Source organism: Nycticebus coucang, chromosome 1, assembly GCF_027406575.1.
Source record: "Nycticebus coucang isolate mNycCou1 chromosome 1, mNycCou1.pri, whole genome shotgun sequence".
NCBI lineage: Eukaryota > Metazoa > Chordata > Mammalia > Primates > Lorisidae > Nycticebus > Nycticebus coucang.
This window is the reverse complement of record NC_069780.1, coordinates 36,663,115-36,683,449: the sequence shown is the minus strand read 5'-3', so window position 1 is coordinate 36,683,449 and position 20,335 is coordinate 36,663,115. Positions and strand designations below refer to the sequence as shown.

Here is a 20,335-nt window from a genome sequence, read left to right as displayed (position 1 = left end):
GGACTAGCATTGGGAGAGTCAGGTAAGAGGAAAAATTGACCTCATTCTTCAGCCCTTTCTTAAATTCTGAGAAATATGTGTACCTCAACACTCGCTTTTCCAATCCCACAAAACAGGGAATCAGGAAAACACATTAGCACCCTAGTACAGACTAGGAATACAGAGCTGGGAGGAGACTGCGCACCATCAAGACAGAAGGAAACTGGGGGAAGGGAGAGAAAACTTCCCCGGGTAGGAGAATCCGCCGCGCCGCGGTGGGAAGAGAAGGGAAGTGTGAAAATCACCTCCGACGTCAGCCAGCCGACACTCTGCCTCTGGGCATGTGGAAAGTGAGGGAGGAGGGGAAAGCGCTGCCTCAGAGCGAGCTAGCAAGAGCTCCTGCGGCTGCTTGAGTGAAGATCCGGGGAGATAAAGCATTCTACTTCACTTCTGCTCTCTTGGAGGCCATTTCTCCATTTTTAACCTGGATAAAGGGTGGGGGGTGTCCCTGGCTGACTCAGTATAAGCCCAAACTGCCGCTTTCCTCTCACCAGACCCCGCTTCGGCCCCCGGCCCCAGGCCCCAGCAGGAGAGGTGGCCTTGGGGGGCCGCTGAAGTTAGTCTGTGCAGGGGGAGGGGGTCGCCAAGCTCCTCTCCAATCGCCGCGGCCGCTCAATCATTTGCATATATTATGCTAATGACAGACCTCCCGCTCCGCTCCCACCCCGGCTTCCCGCCCCCTCGGGGGTGCCGGGCGCGCCGGCCCTAGGTGAACGCGTTCTGATCAGCCGGCGGCTCCCGCGCGGCTGAGGGAGGGGGCGCTGTGCAGCCGCAGCCGCGGGGGGGCGCCGGGCGGGGGTCGGGGGAGGGACGGCGCGCTCGGAGCGCGCGCATCACACACTCACACACACGCTCACACACGAGCATCGCGAAGGGTATTTAAGCTCGCGCACGCGAAGCTGCGGAGATACTTCGGGCAGCCGCTACCCCGGCCTTCCGACTTGCATTTGCTGCTTGGTTTTATTGCCTTTTCCTCTCTCCTCTCCCCGTTGGACGCCCCCTTTACGCCGCGCTCTCCTGGTTTCTCTCAGCCTTTTTGCCTTGAAACCGAATCCAGGTGGGAATCAGGTCGCCGTGAGGAAAGACACCGACTGGGTAGAAATAGGGCAAACTAACGGGCGCAACAGGTCCGGAGCCGCGGGGCGGGGGCCAGCGGCCGCCCCTCGTCGCGCCTCGCCGGCTGTCGCTCGAACCCTGCGCTGCCGCTCCGGGGACCTCGGGAGAAGAGTCAGTCCCCGGGTAGTTGGGAGAACTGTCCGAGGGGGTGTCATTTAGGTTTTTACCCCACCAACCCCCGGTTCCTCGGACTGAGGGTGCTTTTCCCTTCCAGCTCTGAGGAGAGAAGAAAGCGGAGGATGGTGCTCGCAGGCTGGTCTCGTCGCTGAGCAAAGCGGAGGTCCATCTCAGCTCCCGGGCTCTGACTCCGCCAACAAGTTGTGCAGCCACAGGGACCGAACTTTGGACGAAGCCTCCTTTTTCTCTCCTTTTTAAGATTATTGGGGGTGGAAGAGGGTGGGAGGCGAAGCCGAGCCAGGCGACCCTGCCACGATGCTGGTGAAGAAGCACGCGGAGAAAGGAGGGGCCCGGGATCCGGGATCTGAGGACCCGAGCCCTGCCGGGCAGCGTTGTACCTGGACCCTGTCCCCGTGCGCCGTCCTGGCGGCCCTCCTGTCAGTGGTGGCGGTGATGTCTTGTCTCTACCTGGGGGTGAAAACCAACGATCTCCAGGCAAGAATCGCCGCTCTCGAATCTGCCAAAGGGGCCCCTTCCATTCGTCTGCTGCCTGATAGCCTGGATCAGCTCAAGGCCATAGTGCAAGAGAAAGTGGAGCGACTTCTGGCTCAGGTGTGAAAGGCTGGGGCATTTTGCACGTGGATAACATCTTGCCCAGGCGCTATTCTGTGTGCATGACCGACCTCTACCCTTACTGTATGCACACTTGGTGTGGCCGAGTGCGCGCGTTAGGTGACAATCTGCGCTCAGTGTATCATGTATTTGTGTATGTACATGCCTTAATATTTACATCCCTGCCTTGGTCATCGTCCCTTAGTCTTCCTTCATGTTTGAATGCTAAACATATATAAATGTCGGAAAGGGGGAAGGGTGGCCAGAATTGATAATGGGGTATTTTTATCTCTTTTAGTTTCCTGAAGTTGCGTTAAGAGTCATTCCCAATTGTGTGCGGATTATTTCTTGTAGAGTTAATATATCTTTCATGTGTTATAAGAAGGTTAGGGTCATAAGTGTTATTAACATAGAAAAGGTCGTCACTCTTAAAGTGCAGTAGCACCATATATTATTTAAAATCAACACTTTCACATATTAAATATTTTCATATTAACAGTTAATATGAAACCATGCCCAAGTTCTAAAAAAAAGAAAATCCAAGCACATATGTAAAAAATTAAGTAGCTTTATTTTTGGTAAAGGATGCAATGCCAGGGATGTTTATGAATGCAGAATCATTAGAGTTGAGTGTTAAAAGGAATTTGTTATGTTTTAGGGCACCTTTGCAGTTGGAGGGTTTTCTGGAACTTGTTCTTAACAAGGGGTGGCTGTTTGTCAGTAGTTGCAGCACAGTTTGATAAACTAGTTAACCCTCATATGTAAAATATTGGCTGTTGCCAGTTTTATGCTAATTGACCTGTTAGTGCCAGGTTTTTGCATTGACTACGTATGCTTGAGCTGAGGGAGAGAGTGGTGATAGTTGAAGACTGAAGAAAGATGTTAGACAATTCCAGCAATCTTGATACCATGTTAATGGTTATTTTCTTTTTTTTTTAGAACTTGGGCATGGTTACCTGTTGACTAAAGTTCAAGCACATATGTAAATATTAGTTATGCAGGCTATCAAATGCTGGAAAATCAAGCATAAGGCCAGAGAGTCCCCAAAGAATCCATTTTTCTACAATGCTACTGATGATTAGTAATACCTCTTCTTTTCCTACAGAGATCGTATGAACATATGGCTAAAATAAGAATCTCAAGAGAGGCACCTTCAGAGTGTAACTGCCCAGCAGGTAAAGTGGAACTTATTTAACAAAGTTTCCTCCAGAACAGACCTTTTAAAAACAAAGGTCCTGTGTCTGTCAACTCTACCTACAATAGTAGTAAAGAAAGTATGCAGACCCAACTTGCTTTAATAAAATCAACATGTCTCAGTCAAAAGGATGGCAACTAAAGCCCTAAATATTATTTAAATAATATTTTAAGCAGCACATCAAGGTTTTTTATGGAAAAGCAAAGGAAGTAGAAATAATCACCAAGAAAAATGCAGCCAAGATGATGTACAAAGACAGACTTCTTAGAATTCACAGATTGAAAAATGTTCAATTTCATTAAATTATTTTAATGTCTGGGAAAATGGACTGCAGAACTGTTAGATTCTGAGTTCCCTGTTGGGTAATGTTGCATTAATGCAGAATTTTTTTCTTTTTTGGTTCCCTTTGGCATACTGTTACATTAGCTAAACACCTTCACTTCATTGCTGGCTTTTTCCCTATTGTATCAGAAAGATTCTATATTCTATCCTATAGCTAAAGATAAGAACTGAAAGGAAATTAGTTCTTTCCTTGAGCTTCCCTTTACAAACTATTGCATTCTTAATATATTTTTAGAAAAGACTCATATTTTTACCTTTTTTTTTGTGCAACTTCTTTAGGGAACTATGTTCAGGACAGGATATTAGTAGAAAGATGAAGAAGGGACATCATGAGTAAAGCTCCCGGGGTCTTCAGGAAATCTTCCTTTTCAGACCTCTGAGGCTTGCTAGTCATCCACAGACTTAACAATTTAGAAGCCTTTGGAATATGGCCATTGGAAAATATCTAGAGGATTCAACTGATATAAGCCATGAAAAACATTCATGAATAGAGCATTAAATAAACATTCATCTGTTTATTTCAGATAAACATTGTTAATATATTTATAAACATTTTAGTTTCTTTCATTATCTCGTGGAAAGTGAGTCTCTTTATTTTCTTTAACATCCAGGAACATGATACGTATACTTAGATACTTATATATAGAAAGCCTAGTTTCTATATTTTTTCATATTCTGAGATTTTTTTACCCCTCCTAATAACTTGTTTTGACACAGCTAAACTGGGCACCATAGTTAGAAATTTTAAATGTCAACTCTAGGTTGTACCTTACAAAACTGTACTATTTGTATTCTGCTACATTGTTGACTATAATGGAGCTGTGTGTTTTAAATGAAGCCCTTTTGGTTGAGAAGATATATATATATATATATATATATCAGGTACCAGAAAAACCAAAAGTTAATGTTTGACATTGTAGGTTTCATTCTTAGTTGTTTTAAGTTGAGAAAGACCTCAGAAGTCAGATATTCAAGGAAGATACTTTTCTAGTGCAGGAATTAATTCATAACAACTTCTTCAGCCTGGAGGGATTATTTAAATTCCCAGGCACAGATGGTACAGGACTTCACTGATCATACCACTTGGAGTGTTTTTCAACCTTTTTTATCTCATGGCACACTTGAACCTACAGTTAAACTTCTGTGGTACACTTAAATTATGGTTGATCAGAAAAATTAAAAAGAACACATTTACTGTGCTTTAAATGTCTTTAAAAAGTAATTTAATTAATGATATTTAAAATTGTTTGCAGCACACCTAAGATCCTCTTACAGCATACCAGTGTGCCATGACACCCTGATTGAAAAATCACTGACTTTGAGTCTAGCTTTTTTCTTTTTGCATATAGCATTCTTGATAGCTGTGTGAAAAATAACTAGTTGTTAATTAATAGGATTTTTAGTAAAGTTGAGGCAAAATAGAAAAGTGGCCACAATAGCACTGAGTCCTGTTTTTCAAGAAGATATAATTGCTTTATGATGTTTAATGTAGGCTAGTTATTGAAGTCTAACTTGTGATCCATAAGAACGCTATTACATTTAGAATTTACCTTATGTTATCTTAGAAGATTATTTTGAACCATTTTTCATCTTAGCATGTTGATTTAATAATAAATGGTGATTTCCTTGGCTTTTCTGTTGGCTCTTGCTAACAGCTGCTTTACTTACTTCCTACCACTAGAGCTCCACATCACCTCAGTTTTTTATCTGGCTACTTGCAAGGTAAACATTTAAAGGTGTGCATTCCGGTCAGTAAACAGACTCAAACAGGTTTGCTGTTATAGAAACAGTCTCTTTTGCTTGTGGAATAATCAGATATTATCCAAATAAAGGTATTCTGTTGAACATAATATCCCGGGAGAACTATTTTGAATGATGATCAGTGAGGTATTGTTTTAGGGAATGAATGGACTGGCCAAGAGGATTAGAAAGGAGATACAGTACTTCCCACCTGGTTTGGCTCTAACCCTGGTTTGCAGTGACTAAGAGTTGTCACCCAGACATCTGTTTGTAGGGCAGAGTGAGACAAGTCTGTGACCTCAGCTCAGTTCCTGTGGACAGATGCCCACCCCTTGAAGTTGACACTCCTGTTGACAGTTTCAGTCACAGAGCCAAGGACTGATAGCAGAGAAGTAATGCTATGTTGTTTGTGATCACTCTAATTGCTTTTGCTAGAACTCAATCCCAGTGAGCTTTATCCAGGTAAGCTATAAGATAATCAAAGAATTTATAGAATTTTTTAAATGCACAGGAAGGAACCTCTGTGGGAGAGCATGAAATAGACTAGGCTGAATGACTTCTAAGGGGATGCACTCTAATTTTGCGAAAAAACCAGAGAGTTAAGTATTAGCAATCTTATTTTGCAGATTAGGAAACTAGGACTCAGAGAAAATAATTAAGTTAATGTAATAAAGGCAAGCTCCGGATTTATGCCCACACCTGACAGAATCAACAGCCCAAAGTCTAATGAGGAATAAAGAATGAGTCCAGGTTTTGGATCTGGGTCATTCTGGATTGGAATCCTGGATCTGGTACTAAATAACTTTGTGACATTGGTTAAACTAATAAAGTTATCCATGTTCCAATTTTCTTATCTTCAAAAAATGGCTCATATTAATAATACCTTCCTCATAGGGTGATAATTTGCCTCCGAAACACATGAAATAGGTAGGAAAACTGAGAGCTGGAGATGTTGTATAACTTGCTTAAAATTTCATGACTAACTAATGGCAAGTTTTGGTCTAGAACACTATGTTTAATTAAAAAATATATCTATAGATTTTTCATGCAGATTAGTCATGCTAGTCAATATTTCTTTTTGCTATATCAATAAAGATTGGTTTCCTTGTAGACTTTTATATTAGTCCCCTAAATTATTTTTACCAAAATTGCAAGGAAAACATTTGACCTTTTAGATAAACCATGATTGAAGTGGATAAGACCTGGGCTTAAAGGAGCATTGGAATTTTTTTTTTTTTGGTCAAGGGCTGGGTTTGAACCCACCATCTCCGGCATATGGGGCTGGCGCCCTACTCCTTTGAGCCACAGGCGCCGCTCGGAGCATTGGAATTTTTAAAGAGTTTCTTTTATCGTTTTAATACCAATAAATGAAATAATAAAATGAAGTAGTGATCTGATTCATTTTCAGACTTATTTTAGCAGCAGTATTATAATTTATAATATTTACGCATTTTAATATTTAAAAAATTTATAGAGTTGGGCATCCATCACCACAATTCAGTTTTAGATCATCTTTGTCATACTCGAAAATTCGCATTTACTTTTCTCATGTGCTCATAGGAAGCCCTATTTTCTAAAATATTTGCTTTAAAGAAACCCCAAAATAATAATATTTATTTATTTTTTGAGACAGAGCCTCAAGCAGGAACCCAGGGTAGAGTGCTGTAGCATCACAGTTCACAGCAACCTCCAACTCCTGGGCTTAAGCTATTCTCTTGCCTGAGCCTCCCAAGTAGCTGGGACTACAGGCGCCTGCCATAACACCTGGCTATTTTTTTTTTTTTTTTGGTTGTAGTTGTCATTGCTGTTTGGCACGCCCAGGCTGGATTCAAATCTGCCAGCTCTGGTGTATATGGCCGGTGCTTTAGCCTCTTGAGCTACAGGCGACGATCCAAAAAATAATAATTTAAAAAAATCCATACAAATTGAAGCTGTGTTTAGCAGCAGCTGAGGCACAGAAATTCAGTTGGCATCTGTGGTTTGGTCTCTGTAAAATTCTCTAATTTGAGAGAATTAGTTGGCTCTTTGCTATGGCTGTAGAATTTTGTTTTGGTTTCTGTTCTTACAGTCCTACATAAAATATGCATAAACCAGGTATATTTAAGCAAAGATGTCTATGTTTCAACTGATAAAAAACACTGGGAACCAGGAAGCCAACCAAAAGATGTTTAGATCATAGAGATTTGTGTATCTTACTCATCAGTAGTGTCGCTTGCCCAGGGTATTAGATCTAAGAACCCCTCTGGTGTAATGGATGGAGAATTTAAATGGGGAATAAGGGATCCAGAGTTATAATCCTGGCTTTGTGATTAACAAATTATGCAATTTCAGCAAGTTCTTTGCAAGAATGACTTTTATAGATTCTATTTTCATATCTCCAAAATAAGAGTGCTGGACAAGAATGATTTTGAAGGATATTGGTTGATTCTCCAAGTTAAATGCTAGTTAGATGTTAGGAAAATGTTGATGAACAAGACAGGCTTGGTGTCTGCCCTCAAGGAGCTTATATTTCCATGAAGATTATAGACATTTATTTAAAAGTATTGTGAATTTATAGGTGTGATAAGTGCAACCAAGTAAAAGTATAGTGTGCTTTTGAGCATGTCACCAAAATATTTTCCATCTTTGTAAATACAAAGGATTCTTTTTCTTTTCTCTGGGGTGAAAGAAAGTGAAATTCTCTTTTAGAATTCACAGGAGGAGAAAATATGGCTTCTGATGAAAAATAAAAATTCTAGCAAGGGATAAAGCTACTTTGCACAGCCTCATTTGCTTTTGGTTTTGCAAGAATTTGTGGGCAGATAAAGGTACACTGATACCTGGTATACCTACACTGATACCCCAACTGAAACAAAAAGGTAACTGCTAATATATAAAGGGTTGTTGTAGATAGGATGATGATGATTTACTCTCCTCTTTTCTTCTGAAAAGATTTAGGTTGAGTAAGAAGAGAAACCTTCTGTGTGAGGTACTGAGTAGTACCACTTGCTACTGTGTACTCAGTGATGATCCTTGAATGCAACAGCTGGTCATCTGCTTGGAGAATTTAGCTAGAGAGATATACTAAGATAATTTCTGAGGTCTCTATATACCCTACAAGTCTTTGAAAATAATTGTGTACAAAATAAGAATAAATGTAGGTAAGCAACCATACCTCAGATTCATAAATGTGAACAATATAGCCACTGGTTAACTGACTTCATGGCATTTTTTTTTTTTTTTGTAGAGACAGAGTCTCACTTTATTGCCCTTGGTAGAGTGCTGTGGCGTCACACAGCTTACAGCAACCTCCAACTCCTGGGCTTAGGTGATTATTTTGTCTCAGCCTCCTAAGTAGCTGGGACTACAGGCGCCTGCCACAACGCCCAACGATTTTGGCTGGGGCCGGGTTTGAACCTGCCACCTTCAGTAGAGGGGGCCAGCGCCCCACCTACTGAGTCACAGGCGCCACCCATGGCATCTTTTCAATTTTGGGTGGAAATAAATGTTAACTGTAACCTTATGGTTGTGTACCCTTTCCTATTGTATAAGAATCTTTCAGGCTCGGTGCCTATAGCTCATCAGTTAGGGCGCTGGCCACATACACTGGGCTGGCAGGTTTGAACCCAGTCTGGGCCTGCCAAACGACGATGACAACTACAACAACAACAGAATAGCCGGGTGCTGTGGTAAGCACCTATAGTCCCAGCTACGTGGGAGGCTGAGGCAAGAGAATTGCTTAAGCCCGAGAGTTTGAGGTTGCTGTGAGCTGTGATGCAACAGCACTCTACTGAGGGTGACATAGTGAGACTGTCTCAAAAAAAAAAAAAAAAGGAACCTTTCAATTACTTGTTAACATACATTTACTTTATCACGTAAAACTTATATTTCCTACTGACATGGTTTTTCACTTATGCTGTACATTTTTTTTAATACATTATACAATGAATGGAAAGAGTACATCAAGCAAGGGGACAGTAATGGGCAGATTTTCAATAATGTAAGGTAAAGAATAGTAAGAAACAGTTTGCAGGAAGAAAGCAAATTGAAATGCTATACATGTTATTTAAATGAGAATAGCAGTTATTCCCCACTTCTTACAAGGCCAAACAATATAATGTGATATCCAAAGTGCCTTCAAAGATTCATGTTAAATTGTTTCAGTCCTAATGAGTACATGTTAAATTGTTTCAGTCCTAATGAGTACAACAGTTTGAGTGTAACACTTTTAGTTGCTTCAATAGTGATAGCTGGCAAAATGCCCTGTTACCCAAAGTACCAAGGACAAATTGCCTCTTGAAGAAGTATGCTTGTTTCTTAGTTTGTCTTTTGCCTTTCTTGTCTATAAGTTATTACGAAGCTAATTCTTGAAATACTCTTTTCTTTTTCTTTCTTTCTTTTTTTTTTATTGTTGGGGATTCATTGAAGTCTAGGTCCAATATCCAGGTTACACTAATTGCATTTGTCAAGCTCTTTTCTCTTTCTTACCTTAGTAATTCTGCTACTCCGTGATCTGGAAATTGTTTAAAAGAAGGGTATAAATTATGCCTAGCTCCGTCGAATTAGGTGTAGGTACAAGTAGCTTCTCAGGAACATAATAACCTACTGAGCTTCTGATTGCTTTGCAGTTGTGCAAAATCAACTACGTGGCATTAACAAAAACAGTATCAGAATGTCAGGATTAGGGCTCCGAATGGAGAAGGAACATTCTCTCACCTACAGGACTGGGTAAATGGAGAGCTGGTGAGGAAATATGCCAGAATCAGGACTACTTTGTAGCCTGGTGGTAGTTGGGGGTAATTTCCTGCTGCAGGGGAATACCACTAGTCATTTATCCAAATAACATCAATCTGTGTTATCTTGAGTGGAAACCATCTAAGATCTATCATGAAGAAACATTTTTATTCCGTCCTACCACTTTATAAACATTACTTGGTGGTTCAATGGAAGCTGAGAATGTGAAAATAATGTCTGAGTCAGTCTGGGCTGCAGGCTGTAGTCTATTATGTGACGGCTAAACATAGAAGCATCCCCACCCTCTCTGGTTTGCCAATATGGTGAAGGTCCATGCAGTGTTTTAATACACCCTGACATTTAACACTCCTCTTTACCCAGCTTGTGTTCAAAATGACTGTGGCATGCCTGTGTATTCAGTTCTTAGACATAGATATTTACTGCTTCATTGGGGATTTGTTCAGAAATCTTACAATTAAAAAACAGTATCTCAAATATGGCTTTTAAAAGCAATGAAATACAGAAGAGTGTGATTCAGAATTAAGTGGTAATCACTTACAAATTAAAATTGAGCACTTACAATTTTTTTTTTTTAATGTTAATTCGTAATGTTTTAAAATAGATTTAGGGGGTACAAGTTGAATTCTGTTACATGTGTATATTGTTTAGTGGTGCAGTCTGCGCTTTTAGTGTACCCATCACCCGAATAGTGTACATTGTACCCCCTAGGTAGTTTTTCATCCCCTGCTTCCTCCAACTCTCCTCTTTTGTGACTCTCCAAGGCCCACTATACCCTTTGTGTGCCCTTATGTAGCCATATTTTAGCTCCTAGTTGTGAGAACATGTGGCATTTATGTTTCTGAGTTACTTCACTTAAGATTAGATCACCAGTTCTATCCAAGTTGCTACAAAAGATATTATTTGATCCTTTCTTATTGCTGGGTAGTACTCCATGGTGTATGTGTGTGTGTGTATAAAAAACATGTTCTCTCAATCCACTTATCAGTTGATGGGCACTTAGGTTGATTCCGTGTCTTTATGATTATGAAGGTGCTATGATAAACATATGAGGCAGGTCTCTTTCTGATATGATTTCTTTTCCTTTGGGTAGGTAATCCAATAGTGGGATTGCGGAATCAAATAGTAGATCTACTTTTATAATAGTTCTTTGAGAAATCTCCATAGAGGTTACACTAGTTTACATTCTCACCAACAATGATAAGTGATCCCTTTACATAGTATAAAACTGAGCACTTTTTCTTGGCATCATATGTTTCTCCAAATGACTATTCTGTAAGTTGTTTAAATGGTAGGATTCCTTGAGGAAATGCCACCAGATGGTAGGTACCTCCCCTTTGTGACCACAAGGAGGAGAAACTGAGCTGAATGGTGGGACTTCATTCTGTCTGCTCCTTCCTAATTAAACTCCCAGCTGACTTCTGTGTCTTGACTTCTGTTTACATAGAAAAAATTCCTGCAGGAAGCAAATAATTTCTCCCACCTATATCTGAAGACTAGAGCCTTAAGATATTTACAGGAATTCAGTAAATTTAACATTTTTGTTAATCAAAAAGTTCATTGAGTAGATAAATGTAAAAATAAGAACTTGAGGCTAATATTCAAATAGCTGAGATAAATGAACTAAATGTAATTGAATTTACCAGTTTGGGATTTTGTGCGTACATTTTGTAATTTCTCAGAATCCTGCAAGAATCATTTGGAACCACTATCATGCTTTTGACATCATTTCATCTGAAGTCTCAATTTCAACTTCAGTTGCTATACAATATGATAGTTGAAATGCATTCTTTATTTTTTCCTCATAATTGCGTTCCTTAGTCTTATTGTTAAATCTGTCTTTTTGCTATAAAACCATGCAGGCCGTATTTGCCAGAATGCCAAAATTGTGGCCTGTTCATTCGGACATTAATAATTTAGGTTTTAGGAGGTCTGGTCTCCTAGATTATAATTGTACACAAAGTTTTTATTTCTGTATTTGAAATGTGGTCAAGACATTTTAAAATACAATTTTCACATTTAGGATAAGTGACTGAGTAAATTGTATGAGTTGTAGTGAGCTCTAATTTGTACATTATGGTTACATTGAGAGTCTAAATATGCCTAATAGAAGTAGCTGGTTGTGGGGGACAAATAGTTCTTTTCCTTTCTTTAATAAAGAGTTCACATGTAAGGAGAATAAAAAAGGGGAGGAAAAAGCCATCTATGTCCCCTAACTCTTAGGATCCTTTCTTTCTACCATCATACTTAGAAAGCCTGGTGTTTAGGAGTTATTATTGTTACCTACTTCTGGACAATATTTAGGAGGCAGAAGAATTCTCCATTAGAGCTCTGTATTATACCTCTATTTTTGATCTTTAGAATGCTATAATTAAATACGTCAAGAAAAATCGATACCTTACTCAACATTCCTGTGTCTTAGGTCGATTCTGGGAGCTATCAAAGATAAGTTGTTTGTATTACCCTTCCAGGAATTATGAAACTCCAGTTTGTGGTCTCAGGGGCTCCAGACTGTAGCCAGCATTTCTAAGATACATGTGATATGATTGTAAGATAAAAGTGATTTCTACAAACCACATATGAAAACCAATGTTTTTACTTTGAAGTCATGCCAGAAATGCTGGTAAGTTTTAGGACTTCTAAGTGAACTTTGGAATACTAAGAACCTTTTTTTTTTTTTTTTAAACTGTAAGAATTAGGGTACAAGGTCACAGCAGACAAAGTTCAAACGGAAATGAGCTTCTTAAATCACTACTTTTCCGAGGATAGTATCAACCTGGTTGGGAGTTAAAGGGGCAAAAGATCACATGACCTTTGGAGGCAGATTCTGACATACTAACTGGTAATTGGTCTCATGGTATAACTGTCTCCACTTCCTAAGGGAATGGGTCTAGAGTCCGGTTCTACCAATCCCATTTATGAGCCTTGAAAGCAGCTCTGCTTTGTATCTGTTTATCTCAAGGGCTTATTGTAGAGCTCTCTATAGAAGGTTCTCTATGAAGGTTCATGAGGATTATAGTAAAGATCTGACAACTTGGCTTGGTTGAAGACTTTTATTATGGTCCATCTCTTTCTGTACACTAACAGTCTCATCTCATGTCTTTGAAACATTTTCTCTGAGAACTTTGTGAGTCATAGCATGTGAAAGCTAATACAGATCTTGGAGGTGGAATAGTTTAGGGATTTTACAACATTGCCTTTTCTTTTTTGGAGTCTCACTCTATTGCTCCAGGCTAGAATGTCATGGTATCAGCCTAACTCACAGCAACCTCGAACTCCTGAGCTCAAGCAATCTTCCTGCCTCAGCCTCCCAAGTAGCTGGGACTACGGGTGAACACTACAATGTCTACTGATTTTTCTATTTTTAGTAGAGCCGGAGTCTTGCTTTTGCTCAGGCTGGTCTGGAACTCCTGAGCTCAAGCAATCCTCCCACTTCACTTAGCCTCACAGAGTGCTAGTATTATAGGCATGAGCCGGGATTTCTGGCCAACATTTCTTAAGAGGCTGAACCTAAAAATGAAATTTTATGAGAAACCTGAGCACATGAAATCATATACATGTTCATGACACTGATTGACCTGGGAAGTTAGAGGGGATGAAGGCCGAAACCCTACATGCTGTGTCTTTCTGCTGCCCATCCCTTTCTTTGAGGCATCTCCAAAGAACCTTAGGACTCCAAAGGACACTGTTAGAAAATTACTGAAAGTCCAATCTCCTCATCTGAGATAACTTATACTTGTTAACATAGAACTTACATTCAAAATTCTGTACTAGAGGCATTACTAGAAATGGTGGTAGTAAAATTATTTATTATAATTAATGGGATCCAGAAATGACTATTAATGTAGTATTGTCTCTCTCATGGGTTGTATGTAGTATTCTAGCAAAAGGTGATGTAATAATAGAGATTGAAAGGTGGGTAAATGTACTGTGTAGTGGAGCATGGTACTGTTCATTAGGCAATCAACATCTCATTGCATCCCCTTTTTAAAAAGTCATTATATTTTTAAGTTTTCAAGTCATAGTATTGTTCTTGTTTTTCATTTTTTATATTTATTTAGACAGAGTCTTTGTCACCCTCAGTAGAGTGCTGTGGGATCTTAGCTCACAGGAACCTCCAACTCTAGGACTCAAGTGATTCTCTTTCCTTAGCCTCCCGAGTAGCTGGGACTACGGTGCCCGCCACAATGCCCAGCTATTTTTAGAGACAAAGTCTTGCTTTGGCTCAGGCTGGCCTTGAACCTGTGAGCTCAGGCAATCCATACTCCTCAGCTCCCAGAGTGCTAGGATTATAGGCATGGGCCACTGCGCCCAACCTTGTTCTTGTTTTTTAAATGACAATTTTCTGCATTGTATTTTCACTTTTTTTCCCTTTATATTTTGACTTACTATATAAATCTATATAATAATATGGAATTTTATTACCAAGTTACAGCAATCCATTGTCTTTTTTTTTTTTTAAAGAGACAGAGTCTTGCTCTGTCACCTAGACTAGAATGCAGTGGCATGATTATATAGCTCAAGGTAACTGCCCACTGTAATCTTCAACTTGAGGGATCCACCTGCCTCAGCCTCCTGAGTAGTTGGGACTACAGGCCCATGACACCATGCCTGGTTAATTTTTAAGGTTTTTTTTTGTGGAGATGTGCTCTTGCTATGTTGCCCAGGCTGGTCTCAAACTCCTGCCTCAAGTGATCCTCCTGTCTTGGCCTCCCATAGTACTAGGATTACAGTTATGAGCCACCTTGCCTGGCCTTCATTGCTTTTTTGTACATTTATTTAAAGCAGTTGATGTTTTGACTAATAGTTACTATTAGTTTACAAGGTAGCATATGCACATGTGAAAAATAACTCTTCTCCCAAATTATATTATTTATAGAAAACTGACATTGTGAGAAAATTGTTATTAAAAAGATGCTTCTAAGATCTTTGAGACTTTCTTACTTGATTTAACTTTTGGCTGTGTGTCAAAATGATTCTGTTATATTCAAATTTAAAGTGACATCACAATGAGAATACATAAATTGTGCATCTATGTTATAATAATAATGGACAAATCTGTAAGAATTAACAATATTTTAGCTAACAGTGAATGAAATATACAGTGCGTTTTACAGAGAAAGTTTAAATCTGACTACAACCACCTTGTGACAAGTACTATAAAGTGAAATTTGAAAGACAATACTCTACCTCTCACTGAAATGAATGTCCACTGTCATCGGCAATGCTATTTACTTACCGTACGAGTAGCTAGTTGTGGACAGTTATTTGGCCAAGTGAAATACCTTCCTCAGTTATTTTTAGGACACCTAGTAGAATGCACAGCAATTGTACAAGTCATCAAGCTTTGGTAAGCAATTTATTTTCTCTTTAATACACCATCTCAAAGTATGGACTTTAAGGAAGTCTGGAAGGGAAAATGACTTTGTTTTTTTAACTAATCACTTTGCCTTATGAGAGAAGACAATTATCAGTAAAGCAACAAAGATAGGAAAGTTGATCAAATAATAAAGGCTGGAAAGATCATATATGCTGACCAAAGCTACTGTAAACTATGAAAAAGAAATTTGACCAAACATACTGTAGCTCCTAAATTTACCTCCTAAGCCCCATAGACCTACTGACAGTCTCACAGGCATTTAGGCAGCAAATCTGACAGGGTGACTTTGTACCACACTGCATGTTATGCATCTGGAAGTTTTTAATAAGAGAAAAACTCTTGCACTGAGAAATTACATCCATAAAGAAACCAGGCCTCTTATGTTCTTGTATATAATTTCCTTCTGTTCAAAATAATATAATGCTCTAAATTTCAGCTACTTCTAAGGATACTTTTCTGAATATTGGTTTGGTTCTACAATCAAGTTCTATATAAGGAATGCTTTGTGTTGGTGGTAAAATCTATGTTACCATTTTTGGAATATTAAAAAAGGCATTTATTTATTTTTTAATCAAAAAACTATCCTTGAATTGAGAGTTCTAGGGTATACTTTCTGTTTTCTACATGTGAGCTCATGACATATTAGACTCAGAATATGTTTTATTCTTTTAAGCCTTTTATAAAAATGATAGCAGAAAACCCTTGTTTCTATCATCAATCCTCAAGAAGAAATTTCAGATACAGTAATTTTATAATCAGTGGATCCCCTGCATGTGTGTATCCTATATCATTTTTTTACTATTTTCAACTTATTATGTCTCCACTTTTGTTTAATTGTAATCATATGCCACTAACATTTTAAACATTCACATTATTTTTGCATTTATAGGGTGTGATGAGTTTAAAATGTTCATTGAATTCCTAAAAATCAAGAATAAACACAACAAACAGGTCCTCAGTGAACATTGCCCTAATGTATTTCGTTGTTGGCAAGCAGAGTGGACAGGATTGTCTTTGGGATGTGGCCATATTATTTATGAGACTAAAAATAGAGTATCTTCTATACTCCTAAATAATACCCTGCATTCTAGTCGGCCACTCTCCTACCTCTTCCCCCTCCCCTTCTCCAACATGAATATGAACTCTGTTGTGCCTCCATTTCATTGATGACGATTTACCTTGATTACTATTGGCATCTAGTTTGGGGCTTCACTAGCCTTAGGTCCCGAAGTCTCTGTATCTTTCTTAGGCAATAGCTGAACCTATGATTCAATCCAGCAGCATGACTGAGGAAACAGCAATAGCAAATATTAATGTTTTTCTCAAATTTTAAATAGTAACTCATTGTTTTCTTAAAAATTACTTTCAAAAGATCATTTTCAAAAAAGGTAAAATCATGACTTTCATACAGATATAAAATGATCATGCTTTAAAGGTTTAGTTAAATTATTAAAGAAGGAACTACATTTATAATCCAAGGGTATTGAAATTGATGTATAAAGGAGGCCAAACTGGACTTTTCCATCATTGGGGAAGGATGTCAGTTGTGCTTCAAAAGAATTTGCATGTCTATGAACAAGAGTTATTTTGCTATGCTATTAGTTATCTACAACTTAGGCTTATGAAATAGATCCCAAAGAATCAGAATCAGTTAAGCGGGAAGGATGTGTTATAGACAATGAGTAGTTTTTCACTGGAGCACACATTTTCCCTATATTACTAAAGCAATTAAATAGGAAACATTATTGTTATTATTATTTTGAGACAGAGTCTCAAGCTGTCACCCTGGATAGAGTGCTGTGGTGTCATAGCTCACAGCAACCTCCAACTCTTGGTCTCAAACGATACTCTTGACTCAGTTTTTCTATATTTAGTACAGATGGGGTCTTGCTTTTGCTCAGGGTGGTCTTGAACTCCTGAACTCAAGCAATCCACCCACCTGGGCCTCCCAGAGTGCTAGGATTATAGGTGTGAGCCACCGCGCCTGGCCTGGGAAACAATTTTTTAGGTAAGATTTTTTTTTAACTGTCCATAGTTGTAACGATTGTTTGCTTATTTATTTATTTGAGACACAGTCTCACTCTGTCACCCTGGGTATAGTGCCGTGGTGTCATCATAGCTCACAACATCCTCAAACTCTTGGACTTGAGTAATCCTTTTACCTCAGCCTCCTAAGTAGCTGGGACTGCAGGTGGGCACCACAGCGCCTAGTTTGTTTTTCTATTTTTAGTAGGGACAGGGGTCTCCCTCTTGCTCAAGCTGGCCTTGAACTCTTGAGCTCAAGCAATCAACGCACCTCGGCCTCCCAGAGTGCTAAGATTAGAGGTGTGAGCCACTGTACCTGACCTAAGTGATTATTTTTCTTTCATGTTCCTATCTTAATTTTCTTATTGTTATTAAAGTTTGTTATTTAAAGGGCAGTTCCTTTTAGTTTGGACTGTATATACTTTATACAGTAGGCCCCTGGGGGCCCGTGCTCATTGCTATGTCTGCATTATTGGAAGGATTTACAGACATGTAAAATTTAAAATTATACACTGATAATTTGTTTAAGGCAGATACCACTTTGGAAGATTCAGCTTCCTGCATTTAGGTACCAGTGAGTAGTTTCACTAACACAGGGTAACCATAAAGTCCGTGTGCAATTTAAAATTTAACATGGACTTTATGGGTACCTTGTATTAAGGAAAGAGTTGCTGACCTTGCCTCGTGTTCTGGGAATTTATATGCAGGCAATTGCCTTATCCTTTTTCCCTTTTCTTCACTTCTAGGGAACCATCTTTATTAATAATCATGGTCATTATAAATATCTAATATAAAATAACCAGAAAAGTAAGATATAATAAGGGGCTGATGACAATGTTTAATCATAACAGATTTTGCAAGTGACTGAATTTTGATTTAAAAAGAAAATGTTTGTGAATAAATCAATTCCATGCTCATGTCTTATATTTTTCACTGTGTATATTTAGCGACAGAGCAAACAGAGCATGTTATACTGACTCTATTACTGTATTTAAAATTTTGAGCTCATAAATGATATTTATTTATTTAAAATTTTTTATTTTTTTGAGACAGAGTCTCACTATGTTGCCCTCAGTAGAGGGCTGTGGCATCACAGCCCACAGCAACCTCAAACTCTTGGGCTTAAGCAATTCTCTCGTCTCAGTCTCCCAAGTAGCGAGGACTATGGGCGCCCACAACACCTGGCTATTTTTGTTGTTGTAGTTGTCATTGTTTAGCAGGCCCCATGCCGGGTTCAAACCCGCCAGCCCCAGTGTATGTGGCTGGTGCCCTAACCACTGAGCTATGGGCACCGAGACATAAATGATGTTTAATCTACAAAAATACCTAGCCTTTTCCTCTAGCAAAAGGTGTACAGGAGGAAGTCCTTAGTTATTCCTGGGACTGAGTCAGGCCAATGCAGGAAGGCCTGAGGGACCTTTGTAGATGGAGAAATTCTTCTTACACAGGCCACATTTACATGATGTGAACATATGATTGCCTTGGGGATTTTGTGTTGCTATTTTGGCCATCGTGGCTTTGACTTCAGATATCTACTAGTTTGGCTTTCTCTTGGATGCTTCCATTCGTTTCTCATCCTGTCACTCATGGGTTGCTGCTTGCCTATTCTCGGTTCCTTATCTCATCCATTGGCCGCTGCCTTCTTTGATATCTCTCTACCTCTCCTTTCACCTAGACACAGTTCTCACCTTACCCCCACTACAGACAGCATGGCCCTCGCTTCCAGGTATTTGGATTTTCTCAGTTACTGCCACCTTTTGTCTGAGCCCACTTAGATTCTGGAAGAACAATGGCTGAAGCCAGTTAAGGGCCTTGCCTGTACATTCTAGAAAGAAAAATATGTCAGAATGGGGGCTGCATGTGAGCAGGGACACATTGAAACTAAGGTGATTGGTGGGTTTTGTAGGGAAATATTTATCTCCGTTCAGAAGTGGCTTATGTTCTGAGAGTCTCATTTACTAGGTACAGGAGAGAATTAATTATAGATATTAAACATTTGAGACATTAGCATATAAAAACTATATAATGTGAGTGATAACTGACCTCTGGTATTACCTAACTTCAATCAACTCTAGCAAAGGTGAAAAAGCCATATGTATAGCAGAAAATCCTTTCATTCAATTCACTAAGAAAGTATTTATTGTTTTTGTGCATAAGACCCTGTGCCAAACACCTTACTATTTAGAGAAATAAGTAGGCTGCTAAGACTAATGGCTTCAGATAAGCAGACTGAAGACTGCAAGAGAATTAAAAGCTTAAAAAAAAGTATCACCTGTAGTCAACTATGTCCAATTTTAATGGATTTACAACTGCAAATGATAATTGGCATTTGAACTCATAATTCAAGTTCACTTTACATGATTTCAAAAGTAGCAACATGTTACTAGAGAAATTGGTATTTGAATTTTTTTTTTTTTTACTTTTTTTTCTGAGAAAATTGAAAAGTGCTCTAGTGAGTGCTATGATACTTTGCAGAAATGCTGGTGGTACACCAATTAGGTGGTTTTTCTGTAAATTATCTCTGCCAGTTGTTAGGTCAAGTGTCACATTTTTGGCCATTTCCCAGTCTACCTTCCATGGCGGGTACTGGAGCCTTGCTGGCTTAAGTATTGTTCAGATTCTGTGGCCATGTTTTCTTGTGGAGTCAGACTCTCTGGGTCTTAACTAGACTCTCCTGGATTGTAAAGAACACAGATCCAATTAGGTTGCCTTACACAATAGTGATGTAGGGATACTCAACCTTGCAGTAATTGCTGTTTTGAAGTGGTTAATTTTTGTTTGAGGGGCAGGACTGTGTACTTGGGGATGTTCAGTGACATCCCTGGCTCTTGTCTACTGGATGCCAGTTGTACCCCTTGGTTTCTACAACCAAAAGGGGCAAAAAAGTCACTTCTAGTTCAGAATCATTCTTTTAAGTATTTCCAGTGAATAAGGCAGGCAGGAATACCAAATCTGCAGCTAATTCTAGAAAAACAGGAAATGAAAGGTGATCAGGTCAGGAACCACATGTACGGGATCATCTCCTCAGTAACAGGCAT

The 20,335-nt window shown here is 39.2% G+C and overlaps 1 protein-coding gene across 1 annotated transcript in view; it reads left to right on the top strand.

Moving 5' to 3' along the window:
- Positions 1-905: 905 nt before the first annotated feature.
- Positions 906-20,335, top strand: part of COL25A1 (collagen type XXV alpha 1 chain) — a 535,414-nt gene continuing 515,984 nt past the window's right edge. The window contains exons 1-2 of the mRNA XM_053564529.1: positions 906-1,884; positions 2,990-3,059. Of these exons, the coding sequence (XP_053420504.1) occupies positions 1,588-1,884; positions 2,990-3,059 (367 nt within the window). The 5' untranslated portion in view covers positions 906-1,587. The remainder of the gene's footprint in view (positions 1,885-2,989; positions 3,060-20,335) is intronic.